At 35.3% G+C, this 15,278-nt stretch overlaps 1 protein-coding gene across 1 annotated transcript in view; it reads right to left on the bottom strand.

The window, feature by feature from the left end:
• SVEP1 (sushi, von Willebrand factor type A, EGF and pentraxin domain containing 1) overlaps window positions 1-15,278 on the bottom strand; it is a gene marked incomplete at its 5' end in the record, with an annotated part of 170,821 nt that overhangs the window by 132,714 nt on the left and 22,829 nt on the right. Inside the window, 2 exons of the mRNA XM_072406782.1 lie at window positions 310-486; window positions 1,225-1,480. Of these exons, the coding sequence (XP_072262883.1) occupies window positions 310-486; window positions 1,225-1,480 (433 nt within the window). The remainder of the gene's footprint in view (window positions 1-309; window positions 487-1,224; window positions 1,481-15,278) is intronic.

Genomic DNA, 15,278 nt, shown 5'->3' with positions numbered 1-15,278 from the left:
AAGACCCAGGGCATATTTTGGCATTTCAAAAAATATAAGAGAGTGCCTTATAATCGGGGAAACAGGGTATCATACCTATTTCTGGATTTAAAGTACTAATACTGTCTAAAGAAGCACAATTACTGTAGAGGCTCTCATGTATAAAAAAAAAAGTCAAAGCATCTGATCAATTTTTGTGTTTATGTGCAATTGTCTATGGACTGCTGCATTTTTGTGCTGTTTTAATGTTTATACATTAAAACAGCACAAAATAAAATAAAAAGCACAGGATTCTCAGTTTAAATTTATTTACATTTATGTAGTACTCACCAGTGCATTCATACTGCAAGCCTTTTCCATAGTATCCTTTTTCACAAATGCATTCATATTGACCAGTGTGAGTGCCACACTTACAACTTGCCATAACATCACAACAATCTTTCCCAGCATCACACAAATAAGAGCAATGGGATATGTCCTCTTGAATATAATTTCCAGAAGGAAGATCTGAAAACATAAGAAGAAAGTATAGTTTATTGTATGCACTCTTTTTACTCTATCTGGGTAACCACATATTGCAGGTCTGAAATAATTGGACATACTTTTCAACTTGAACCATACTGCTTTAAAAAGAGCTAAATTAATTTATTCAAGGAGGAAGATAAACACTCCAAGATGCAGAATCTATTACAATCATCAATAGGCCTCAATGTAAGTCTGCCACATAAGACGAGAGGTGCCTTTCCATACTGTTAAAGTATAATAAATTGATCTTTTAAAAACCTTTTAAGTTTGCATATACAGCAACCTTAAAAAAAAAGTCTGGATGATTATAAAGCAGTCTTTGAGCTCCAGACAGTGATTAAGATGATGTTATTGACCTGGGAAGGTAGAAGCATTTTTTTATTTTATTTTCCCCAATGGGCACACATTGTAATTTTGGAACAAACCAGAAGGTGAAAGGCTGCAGTTAAAATACATTGAAATGGTACACTTACATATCTATGCATGCATTTAATTTGAAAAAAAAAATGTCTAAAACTTGATCTGTTTTAAAGTCACTGGTGAACAATTTTTCCTTGAGAAATGTATTACTAATTTCCTTTTTTGACTAGCAGTTTATCAGATTTTAAGAAGTCTGTCTTGATTAACAATCTGAAATTATTATAAGGTTAAAATGATCCTTTTAGGCACATATCCTAAATGCTTTTTATAATGATTAAAATATACAAATAAAGAATATACCTTCATGTAATGCACGTCGAGCTAGTGCCTCAAATTCAGCAAAACTATGCAACAGATAACAATGTTCCTCCTTTGGTTGAGATGCCATGTCATGTAGCTCCCGGATATTGCCCTGCCATATTCCAAAGGTGAAGATTTCCACTCCAAGCTCCCGCAGACTGGCAGCCACAGGTCTAGGGTCACCGCCATTTGAGTAGCCATCAGTGATAAGAAAAATAACTTTGGTTGAATCACTACGGGAGTGCCTGAGTATTTGCTGCAAAGAACAAGACAAACCAATGAGATAAAAATAATGAATTGAGAATGAATGGTATCAGATTCATAATAGTAAGACTAAAAAATCACCCTCAACAGTGGATTTTAGGTCTTCTCACATAATCATACATTAGATAATTAGTTTCTTCCATTAGTTACCAATTATCAAATCTTTGCTTCCCTATGGAGGTCCAAAAACATTTTTCATGACTTACACTCATCTAAACTTTGTAATAAACAGTATAAAAGCTTTGAAGGCAATTTGTAGAATTCTAGGGTCAATGTGGGTTACTTCATTCATTATATAATATGACATATAGAGATATACATATATAACATTAAAAAGGGGGTTACTATGCCTGCTATACTTGTGTATGAAATAGTACTTTAAACATTTTCATGTCATACTTTGATAAATAGTTATGTAAATTGTAAAGATTTGCACAGTATATATGATTTACAAAAGACCTAAAAGGTCATTGAAACTCTCATTTATTTATAGCTGATAGTGCTGACTTCACACTGGAGTGTATATAAGTATATAGACAGTTAGGGCTAATATCAACTATTAGATCTGCTGTGAATAAAGTATGGCTATCTTTCCCCTTGTCCAAGGAATTTGAACTGTGCCATATGTTTTATGTAATGACTATTTGTAAATATTATATATTTATGTAACATTCTTTTCTTTCTAGAATAAAAAAATGTAATAGGTTTGTTCATAATGTTTTAAAAAAATCCATAAATTTGAGAGTTTATAACTAAATATTTGCAATGGAAAATTAAACAGAGAAATGTAGCAAATTGGAGAAGTTCATGTATTGGGTTTACATATACTTTAAAGTCAGACCAGGCAGGGATGATGAAACAGATTGAAACACAAGTGTTGGAAGTATGGCAAACGTTTATTGGCAGATGATACCAGAGCTGAATATCAAAATCAACATGAAAAACAAAACTCAAAATACACAGTAGATGCTGGGGATGTGGATCAATGTCCTCTGACAAGTCTCTTCCCTGCAGGTGGGCTGAATACCTAAGGCTATGGGGTCAGTGTGGGTTCAGGATTGTACACAGGACAGCCTGAAGTGTCCCAGCAGGAATGTTTCTCTTTCAGCAGAAGAACAGCTAGACAACAGATATGCAATAAAATTAACCCCAGTTCAAATTGCCTAGATTAGAAGGAGTTGAGTTGTCAGTAGATAAGATAGCACATGCCAAACATGCAATGAACAAGATTCCCACAGGAGTCCTTAACAAATATTCCCCAACTTGTAGGTAACAATGAGGAAAAGATTGGGTGCTAAGAATATTTACTTTTTGCTGCCACAAGTAAAAAGATTTTGTGTATACAGTGATGTGGTGTATGCATTGGGTCTGGTTCATTAAAGCTCTCCAAGGCTGGAGGGGATACAATTTCTTCAGTGAAGCTGGGTGATTCAGCAAACCTGGAGTGTACCTGGTATGTCAATAGCACAAGCATACCAGGGCTCCTTTAGCAAGGGGAAGCTTAGCCAGCCTATGTAAATACAAATTCATTACGAGCATCTGAAATTACAGACTGTGCCGCCTATGGCTCTAATTCCATGTTATGGTCCTGCCACAATGTTTTAAACTGTAACTTAACACAATCTAAACAATGCATTTTTCTACAATGAAAAGGATTATCAGACTGTCAACGTTATACATTTGTATGCAATCATTGTTATACATTTTTACTGTTGGATTATCTGTTCAATGCTTTAAAGTTTATGGGCCTGATTTAATAATGCTCTCCAAGGCTGGAAAGGATACACTTTCATCAGTGAAGCTGAGTGATCCAGCAAACCAGGAATGGACTTCTTAAAAGTAATTTGCTGTTTGTTAGCAAATGTTTTCAATACTTTACCAGTTCCATTCCAGGTTTGCTGGATCACCCAGCTTCACTGATGAAAGTGTATTCTCTCCAGTCTTGGAGAGCTTTAATAAATCAGGCGCATTCTATCAACCTGCTCATCAAGGCTTCCATGGAACAGTCTTACTTTCAAGGTAACACAGAAACTAAAACCACATTTACTATTTATGCTGCTTACAGTTCAATCAAAATTTGAATCAACATGCATGTTTTAGAAACTCCTAAATAATCTTACTAGAAATAAGTCGAATTATAAGTAGAAAAAAAGCCGTTCCTACTTTTTTTTAGTTTATTGGAACTTAAGGTTAAACACATATATGAGGTCAGTTGTGCGTTTAGGAATGAACAAGCACCTAGAAGACATTTATTCACATTAAAACATAAAAACTGGGGCAATTTTTATAACTATTTCATAAGATGTGACACGCATGGTCAATAATATCATTAGATGTGTTACAGATGGTCACAAATCTCATCATCATATATTACATTTTCTGCTAATTTTCCAAGCTGTCCAGTTGATCATTTTCCTGACGCTTGTGCCCTAAGATTATCTGTTCTCATATAATAAATAAAATCACTGCATGCTATAGTCTTGCCACGCATAATGTAGAAATGGTATCAATCAATCACCAGATCTGAACCTCACGTAGATTCATTATAGAAGTTCTTTCACTTTTTCACTCGATGTAAAAGGAATAAACTTGTAGCACTTATCAGATCTTATGATGTGCACTATTCCAGGAATCTATACTTTGAGGAAAACAAGATCTAAGGGACTGATTGATATAAAATATAAATATCAAAATTCCTAGTGCACAATCCCATGGCGTTCATATAATGCAATGATTAGATGGCTCACACAAGCAAAAAAATGAACAAAAAAATTTACCGGCATTGTAATTGTTTTAGGAATATTATCTCTAGTTTATAGCAATACCACACTAGCCATGAGCTGAAGCAGTACCAAACACAGGAATAGACCTGATTACAATAGTAAATTAGTGAAGTTTCTTATATAAGTGAACTATGTTATTTATAAGGCTGGATGTGGTTAAACATGAATGTTATATTCCAAGTCTTGCAGCATCCCCCAAACGTTTTAGAACATTTGTCTAAAAAGAAAATGCAAGTAAGCTTTAGTAACTGTTCCCTTCTTATATTTATTCTAAAATTTGTTTTTGGCATATGTTGAGAGATTAGAAATTCCAAACTGCACACAGTAAAGATTTATTACTATTACATTGGACTGAAAATGTAATATTATGCGCAATGGACAATCCTAAATTTAACTATGACAGTAAAAGAACTTTTTTATTCAGCCATCATGTCAAAGAGCTATATATATTGGTCTACACATTAGTCCGAAACAAAAAATTTGACAAGAAAAGCAAACCCAGGAAAAGGAAATATATATAAATAGTTTAAGATCAAAGAAACACAGTGCAGAACTACAAATCATGCATTATATGTTTAAAGTTAATATAAAAACAAGTATAGTATATATTGTATAAAAATATGCCTGTATATGGTGCAAATAATCATTCTATACATCTATTTATCTGTTTTTTTTATTATAGTTTTCTATAGAGTATCAGTGAACTCTAATAAATATAAAAAATACATAAAATATAGTTACAGGTTCGGTCTAAAGGAATGAAGTATATGGTGGTTTCTCAAATTTCATAAAAAAACAGCACACTATGTGGATAAACTGTGGGTATCGATGAACTGTTCGCTTGGCGAGATCCTCTCCTCCTCCTGTGTCATTGTTTGTACCCAATACACTGTTTAAAAAACAGTTTGGGCATGGTCATAGTCTTACATTTTTTTAACCCTGCCTGATGTCTCCTGTGTGTCTGCGTACCCCCTAGTTTCCACCTCTCAAGCACTAAGGCCACATACCCACCAAAGCCATCACATATCCATCAAAGCCCACTTGTAAGCCATGCATTTTCCCTTTGCGATTATTGCACTGGCTCTGCTCGTTCCTTTACCTTGGATATCTCACACCATTTGTGCTGTTCTACACTTGTGCACAACCTTCATCTACACTTCAGTGCAGCATACCATCAGTACAGAAAAAATAGGTGTTGCCAACTACAACTCAAATTATACTGTATAATATCACCCAACTTCCACCACTTGTCACTTTTATCCCAAGTTTACACCCTGATCACATCAAGGTACTGATGCTGCTCACAACAATCTACACCTTTAATTGAAGGTTTTATTTAAATTTCTAATGTTTTTATACCCAATTGCAGATGGTTAAAATTATTTTATTATGCTATCTACAAAATCATAAACTTTGTTGATGATGCAAAGACCTACACAAGACAGACTGAGGGTCTCCATATGCATCTTAGCAAAGTGCACTATGCTTTTTAATGCGCAATTTATTTTTTTGGCACAGTGGTACATGGACAAATCACACCTACACAACACACCAACACAACTCACACACACAGTACATGTGCTGGGCCATAATGGGAATTGTACCTAATAGCAATTTTGATACTAAGCTTCCATGTTGTTCGGAATCTAGGTTTTACTGTGGTTGATCCCAATCTATAAAATAAATAATTTTTTATGAAAAAATCATATGCCCTAAATAATGGTGAAACATTCTCTTTACATATATGTACACACACACTCATGTGCGTGTATGTGTCTGAGACTTAAACATTCATCTGAACCTTTACCCTTATTATTTTTCAATACAGTACTGCTACTGTGAGCTTTCAAGTATCGCCCACACAAATAATAATATTGTTTTACCATTTCTGCAAACGCAAGATATACTACAGCAGTTCATAACTCTGCAATGTCTCAGACGTCGTTTAGTGGGCTCAGAGATTCCCATCACAGCAGCTGTTTCAATAACTTCACACTTCTAACATTTAATTTCATCTTCAGTGCTGTAACTTTTGTGTTGTTCGCTATCGTAAATCTTCATTTTGTTTAGGCCTTTTTCAGACCACCCAGATAACTATAAGAGCTCTTTCATGCCAGAATATGAGTCATAACTTCAGTTCAGCTTTATTAGGTGTAATCTGATAAAGTTTAACTAATATCTCTAACTACGCGCAGGTAATTGAAAGAAATCTGTTACAAACAGTTTCTGGACATACCAAAAATCCAATAATTAGAGAAGTAACGTTTTTCTTTGATGTTTTTTAAGTTCTGCAGAAGGAGTACACAAAGGTTTAACACGAGGATTAAAATATTTTTTTAACTATCTGACTGTAATTTAAGTCAATAAATCAAAAAACTCAAAATAACAGTCAATTTCTTAAGAAAAATGGATGCTATTATCCTTGAATATTAGTTCTGTGAATTATATCATGACGAATAACTGTCTACACCAATGATTCTCATAGGTGTGGATTGTGTACTATCGACATGTCGGGTGGGAGACACACATGCCAATATCTAGGGCCCCACGACAAACTGCACTACTCGCAGGAATCCCTACAGTCCCTTCCCTCACTGCTAATAAAAGTTACAACTAGATCCTCTTACAGTGATGTCTCGCACTGAACTGGAAAGTAAAGCAGACGGAGATCTAAACAGGCTAAGGCTAGCTTGGAATCAAGGCAAGACAGTATACCCACTCCACTACTGAAGTTGCAGTGATAATTGGTAGCTGTGTCTCTCTAGAAAGGTTCATTCAAAATATTTACATTTTTGTGAACTTTCTGGCTGACCTATCTATCCTGGAGGACCACCTGACTGAGAACCCTGCATTCTGGCTGTTAAACCCCCATTTTGGCTTACACCTCTACTCAGTAGAGCAGACAGGAATGCTGCAGGGAGCCTCAGGGAAGTAACTATCCCCATTCCAACTAAACCCACCATCTTGATTTCTAGGAAAAATATTTGACAATGGAAATATTTTCATGTGATTGAGAGCTGCCTGTTGATGGTAATATGCTGTCTGTCATTAGCAGAAGCTCCACAACATTCTTATCAGAAAGGTCATTGTGGTGAGACCACAGTTTAGGTTTTGGAAAATACTGGTCTAAACTGTATGAAAACATTTGCTGTAATAAATACCCTGGATTAAAATATTGTATGAAAGTAAGATTTTATAATAGCCCATCTAGACTTTAGTAAAACAGCCATTTGCTTTGTTAGTATAGCTGTAATATTGAGTACTATCGACATTTTGTGGCATTTTGTGGTATTTCAACAATTTTTAGGTGTCAAAATCAGTAAATTTTGTGGTTCTGGGTACCCAAGTTCTTTTTTCATCTCTAGCACCACAACACTGACCTTTATTAATGTCACCACCACCACGACCCTGACCATAATATTAAGGTCTCCCACACTTACTTCACTAACTTATAAAAGTTTCATAACACAAGGAAATCAGATTTCCTAGTCAACAGCCAAAGCTGCACCATCTGCAATTCAGTAAACACAGGCTTACACAACATTCAGAGTTACATTGTATAGGAATGTTTAGAATGAGAATTTATGCGTTCTCCAGCTGGAATTTGTTGAAGTCACTTTGCATTTACAATCATATACTATAACAGGGGACACACTATATTACAGCTCACTAACACATTTTGTTCTGTGGTTTTAAAGGCAATACTTTTGTAGATTTCCTGATAAACCAAGGCTGTTTAATTTAAACATCAACTGCTGTAGGTATAGAAGTGTTATGCTTTAAGTGGAGCTATACCTCCACAATAAAAAAGTTTGATCAGGCAGGATTTTTATTGCAGAAGGTGCAGGCAATGTCCCTTATCCCCTGCAATAAAACATACTTACCTGCATGTTTGCTATCATTTATCAGTATGCTGAAATATGATGATGGGTATGCCAGGTGTCCTGCAAAGGAGTTACATCATTCTGGCTTGGCCAATCAAGATGGCCAAAGATTTAGAACCTCGAAGAGAGTCAGGTCTGCCCCCGGAATGGACAGGGGAGTGTATTTAAAAAAACTGCAATCATCCAGGTAATGGTATTTTATCTGAAATAGTTTTTGGTTTTGAACACAGTTGTCCCAAAGAAGTAGAGGAAAAATATTCCAAAACGAACACTTGTTCCATTGTCAACCGATAGGGGACTTCCCCACACTTTGGAGATTTATTTTTCCTTGTTTTATTTATACAAAAAAAAAAATATATATATATATATATTATATGTATATATATATATATATACACACACATGTATGTATATATACATACATATATATTTATATATATATATATATCTATATATATATATATATATACACACACACGCACATACACGCACAAAGATATATAAAGTGAAGAGAAATCTAACTAATAGGACAGAAAAAAAAAAAACACAGGGGGGTAGTTGACCTACAATTTGGGTATCACTATATTCATATAGTGTCTAGTAGAGTCTAGTAATAAATAGAACTCATATACCAGTAACCATCATTCAATTTACTATTCTTAATCTTCACAATATGTGACTACACATGCCACCACACAAGCTTTTAGCAATGCTGAGTAATATTATTTATAATATTATTATAATCTCCTAACACTATTGTCATATTTTGCTTCATTTATTTTACTGCCAAAAAGTTGTAAAATGAAGAATGAGAAGATAGCCACGTGTTACTAATGTTTACATAGAACTGCCTAAGAATCTGCTCTCTGCCATTTCTTCCAATGCAATATAAACAAAGGAGCTTGAGCCTAAACAGTTCAATCTTATTTTGTTTTCTCCAAAAAACACAGCAGCAAGTACCATGTCTAAAATTGTTTATTTGGTACAATACATGAAATATGAACTTCAGTAACATTTTAGATTTGTTTAACACAGGATTTAAATGTAATGAACCACAACTTGCAGTAGTTGTTACAGTGGTCAGACTGGCAGTAAACAAACCAGGTATAGTCAGTCCTGCCGACCACCTGTGTATATCCAACAAGTTTCCCAGCCTTGTACAGCAATAGTGACTATTTACTGGTTTCTGGAATGTGTTTAGACAATAGTAAACTTTGCTGGATTTTCCAAAACAAATTTAAATAAACCTGCATACAGAGGAGCCTGCATGGGCCCAAATTAGTCTACGAGACTAAAACCTTTGGCTATACCAGATAAGGCATACATTTTCTAATTTAAAATGGACCTTTTTTTTATATCCTCTGTGTTCTGAATAAGGGAGTGTTTTTTTTTCCAGTTCTAACCTGTTTATTACCCTCAATCTCTAAAAATAATCTTTTATCACGTATCTGGTATTATCATGTTCAATTAAATACAAAAAACAGACATAGATTGGAGGAATTTAATGGTAGGCCCCCCTTTATTTATCATTCACTAAAGGGTCCTAAGGGAGTATATATATTTGGTTTAGGGTAAAATGTTTAAAGTGGACATTTTCATTACCCAGGCATGTACATATAATTAGTGTAAAATTTGCAATCCATGCAGGCTAGACAAATCTGATATATGAAAATTGTACAAAATAAATGAAAAAAAAAACAACAGCTAAGCCTGAATATTCACATCCAATCAGTTCCACCCCTGGCATAAGCAGAGAAAAGTGACAAATGTTGTGACTGGAAGTCACCTTTACATTATTTGTTATTTCAGAGGCAAAGAACATTACGCATTGCAACAATTAATGATGGAGAACAACAACCAATACCATATCTGCTAGCAGAAAAGTAGTCTAGACTTTTTATGGCTATAATCAGACAGATGGTTAGTTTCTTAGCATTCCACTATTTAAATATGAAGTGAAATGAAATCCCTGAAAAGTCCGTATTGTTTAGCTTGTGGCGGGTTTGTGTTGGGTTTTTGGTTTGGTTGGTCCTAATACATTCTCTGTATATTCTTTTGGTCAATCTATTGCTAGTAATCTACTACCCTGTTTCCCTAAAAATAAGGCTTACCCCGAAAACAAGCAATAGCATGATTTTTCCGTATTTTTGAGGATGTTTGAAATATAAGCCCTACCTGGAAAAAAAGGTACAATATTTATAAATACATGGACAAAAGGTGCTTATTGAAGGAAAGCGCTATTGCTAGGCATGAGATATTGGGGCAATGGCTCTAAAGGAAATGAAGTCACAAGAAATTCAAGATGGAATTCAGGGTTTGGAGAGTTATGATGATGTTCCAGAATGTGATGACATTACTATATTTGAGTTAATGTTGATTTTTTTGATCATGAAAAAAGACATCCCCTGAAAATAAGCCCTAGTGCATTTTTTGGACCAAAAAATTTCTATTTCGGGGAAACAGGGTAAATACCAATATTATTTGGTTTTATTATTTTATTATTATATTTTATTAACCCTAACTGATTATTTCCAATTATTCCTGCAGCTTTTATGACAAACTTGTCTATAGCAGTATGTATGCAGAGCTATTTTGATTGATTTATACAAGTTAATAAAGATGAATTATAGAATTACAGAGCTGTTGAACACAGAGCTTCCACTTGATCCCCTTATACAAACTGTGAAATCCCATTAGAAATGAGTAAAGCTGTGCAGAATCCTTGTCTCCTCTCATTCCCCTGTGTATAATTAATTACAGGATAGTTAAACTGTACAGCAGAATTTCTTTAACATACTCATTATTATTTTTTTTATATTCAGATAGAAACTCTGGATTTATGAAAGCCTTACAGGCTAATGATGATCACCGCATTTTATTTTTGTTACACCATCCTAAACTTTGGAATGTCTCCCAACTTCCTGTGTGGATGTGTGAACTGAACATCTCTGAATAGAACTGAGGACTACAAGTCTGAATGTTTTCACATGATGTAAGAATATGCAGCTGGACATGTTGGTGTCATCTTGTAGACATAACTCGGAGTGTGCCGCCAGAAGTAACAACACAGCTTCTGCATGCTGACCATGGAAAGACACAATTGTCACATTTTAAAAGAAAGTGATTGGGAGTAGATTTTTTTATTTAGAATATAGTATATTATCAGGAGCTTAATGAGGCTTGCTATTAACCTAAATAGTTAGAATACCCTCCTAAGTTTAGCTATTTTACTACCAGCTTTGCTTAACTGACTCTACTAAGTCAATTCTATCTTCCATTGCATTGTGTCAAATGTAGAACTAATTCCTACTGTGTCTTACAATACATTAGGGGGCTTGGAAAGTCTTTTTTTTTGTAGTAGGCACAAGCCTCACTGCCTTTTCAATATCTATGTTTTCAATTTGATTGGTAAGTATGCTAAAATACAGGAATTGGATGTAAACCCCCCAAAAAGTCAGTATAGGGATAAAGTTCCTGTTTGATCCCGTGGTAGGTTTGAGTTTAATATTTCACATTCTGTCAATATTTGAGCAGTTTTACTTTATGAAATACCTAAAGAAAAAATACAGAAAAACTCTGGCCTACTTATCTTATCTTTAAATGTATACACTTGGTGTAGAATCTGCCCCTTAATTGCTAAATAAAGAAAAAAGTTGAATGGCTGCAAGAAAAGTATGATACTTCCAACAGAATGCTTTTGTTATATGAAATGAGCTTCTCTCATCATATCGATAGCATTAGGTCTGCAAGTGGCACAGCGATAAATCATTGTGCTTTGCACTGCTAAATTGGTTACATACCGTACATTCTTCTGTTTTACATTTCCAGAGAGATAATACATCTGGGTCTGCATCTGCACAAATGAAAGGGCCTAGGAGGCCTTCATTTCCTTGATGTGCTGACTGGCTAGATAAATTCACAGGGGTTCTTCATCTCCCTGTTATATGAACAATGCCCTGATTTTTACTATCCACCTTTGTCCTTAATTGGAAAGGAAAATATAATATAGCTGCTGTAACATATTAAACAACCTAACATTTCTTCAAATATTACCGAGCTAGTGTGATTTAAGTTAGGATTTGGCAGCTTTTGATTTACAGGGAATTTGGTGAAATCTTGTTGAAGGTTGCCAAATTTGATGTTTGTAGCCAACCCCATATGATTAATACAGTAAAAGCAGTACTGGATGCAAAGTTTAGGAACATTCACTGAACAGAAAGTGTAGCACTTTAAGAACATTCACTCAGAAGAAAAAATACCCCAAGAACATTTGATCCTGGAAGACAATGTCCTAAGTAGTGTTGGTGTTCGAGTTCGTGTTGTCCTTATATTAGACCTGAATATGGCTGTTCGAATTTGGATAGACCCGACCTAAAAAAAAAAACTGAGATTCGACGAAAAAAATGTAAAAAAAATGTGTTAAAAAAAATTTAACAAAATGTTTATTGAGTATTTGTGTTTAACTAATTTTTTTTTTTTACAGGTTATCCTACAATGACATGATATCTCTTAAGCTGCGTACACACCTGCAATTTTTCTCGTTGGAAAGGATCTTTCACGATCCTTTCCAACGAGAAAAGACTGCACGATGCATGAACCTGCAGCCAGGAGGAGAGGAGAGAAGAGGAGAAGCACGCAGGATCGCGGGATCGCAGTATCGGGTGAGTATGTTATTTTAATTATTTTTAAAAACTGTGTTCGCCGTATAAGACGATAATATGGCACAGAGTGATCAGAAGGGGATAAATTGGCACAGAGTGATCAAAAGGGGAATTTGAATGGCACATGAGTGATCAGAAGGGGAATAATCTTTCAGAATCTTCTTTTCTAGATTTTCCTCCTTTAAAATTGGGTGCGTCTTATATTCCGGAGCGTCTTAAACGGCGAAAAATACGGTACTTGCAGGGCATCTTCTCAATGATTGCAGCTGAGCCTTCAATCATTGAGAAGAGTGTGCGATCCCCGGGGCACTACAGGTTAATTAACCTCTAGTGCCCTGGGGTTCGTAGTGGAACTGCAGAGTTCATCTGCAGTTCAGTTCCCACGATCACATGACTGTGGGAACTTTGCGGACACAGCTGTGACTGTAGGCGATCCCTGGGGCACTACAGGTTAATTAACCTTTAGTGCTCCTTGGGGATTGCCCACTGAGCTAATCTAATTGCTCTTGCAGCGCTTAATAGTCCCTAAAAATAACCCGAATTCTCCCACCATTGTTTCTGTCTGGGAGAATTCGGCATTCGATCACCCGAACAATATCTCACTATTCAATCGAATAGCTTTCGAAACGAATAGTGAAATATTCCACCAACACTAGTCCTATTGGCATAAGTAAGTCCCTAGGAAGGTTTGCTCAAAAGAGACAAAAATACTATAAGCATTGGAAGAGCCTATGAGAAAATGGAGCAATCCCTTAGAATAGAAAATCCTTTCAAAACCAGTTTGCAAATGCAATGTGTATTAAAAGCAATTTTTTTTTCTTCTTAGGGTGGGAAAAGTTACAGCATCGCCTGTGTTTTTACCACTGCCTCCCCCATTGGGAGGAAAATGTCAACAGGGCTAAAAGTGAGGGAAATTCCAAAACACCCTTTCACTATCTTTTCCTGTTGTGTCTTCAAGACAGGAGCTAAATCAAAATCACTTACAAAAAACTATTGGAGCTGTTAAACCATTCTTTCCTCCATCCAGTATAAAAAGATAAACTTTTCCTTGGATATACTTCATGCCTATATGAACCCCCTTTATCATGTAACAGGATGATTACCCAGATACTGAGTGCTGTATTGTTGGTAGATTTGCAGGTAGTTGGAAAATTATAGGCTGCCATTGCTAAGCACTCTTTTTAAAAATGTTTATTGCTTAATGCTGGCTCCTAGTGCTTTAGTTACCTGTGTCAGTCCAGATGCCATTGTGCAGATGATTACCTAAAGCTAGGTACACACTTGCAATAATTATCGCTAAAAAACGAACAACTAACGATTATGCATTATTATTTTGAATGACTGTATTGTGCACAATTCTGTACATGTTGTAACAATACGATTGTTCAAATATAATCCACAAATAATGTACACACACTAGATACGATCGTTTGAACGATGCAGGAAGTGACATGTACAGGAGAAAGTATATCACAGAACAATCCACGATCACTGAACAACTGCACACACAATAGATAGTGAACGATCGTCGCTCATTCCATAACGGTTGTTTGCTTCCAGTGACAATCCTCGTTCGTCGGCATCATTGTGCACTTTATTTGTTAACGATTATCGGACGATCGGTCGTTAGTCGTTCGTTTTCAACAATAATTATTGCAGGTGTGTACGCAGTCTAGCACTGATATTCAGACAAATCTAGAAAACTATGCTAGTTCTATGCAAAGATACATCCAGGAATGAGCACCTATCTGGTCAAATGGTATATGTTTTACATCTGAATGGAGTTCGGTCTTAAGTCTGCCCAAAGTAGGTAGAGCACCAGGTTAACCCTGAAATATGAAGACAAAACAATCTGTTCTTCCCTTCCCATTGCTCTTCCACCACTGAATCTTCTGTAAAAGTCAGAAGTTACATATGGCTAGGTGTGCTGTCCCCCACATTTATCTGTCTGTGTCACTCACATGGGGAAGCATAACAATTTCTCCCATTTATGAAGTACCTGGTCTTTTCACTGTGCTTTTAAAATGTAGTTAGTGGAGCTCTGCTAAAATCAGTAAAGGGTGCTTTGAATTTGCATGAAAGTGAAAATGTAATAAGTGCATTTAACATTAGTTTAGGATGCTTCTGAGATCCACCAGCAGCTGACACCCACCTGCTCAAAGCTGCTTTGCAATCATATTGACTTGCATTGAAAAAGAAACAGTTCTAATGTGAACAAAAGCCAATTGATTCAGGCTCCAACTCTGTCTGCAATAAATACATGTTTTTTTTACTTATTATGAGAAAAGTAAAGGTTTGCTTTAACAAAATGTTAGAATAGCTTAATGTTGATAAATATGTTGAAAATCTTTTTTTGTTTGAGAATTGGGGAGTTATTTGTTTAGGTACTTTGATTTTTTTTAACTGCTTAAAATAGTAGGTTTCAAAACAACATTTCATATTTGCTAAAATGTTTATTGAAC

The sequence above is a fragment of the Pyxicephalus adspersus genome, chromosome 3 (genome assembly GCF_032062135.1).
Source record: "Pyxicephalus adspersus chromosome 3, UCB_Pads_2.0, whole genome shotgun sequence".
Taxonomy (NCBI): Eukaryota; Metazoa; Chordata; class Amphibia; order Anura; family Pyxicephalidae; genus Pyxicephalus; species Pyxicephalus adspersus.
The sequence above is the reverse complement of the archived record's forward strand: the minus strand, read 5'-3'. Positions and strand labels throughout refer to the sequence as shown.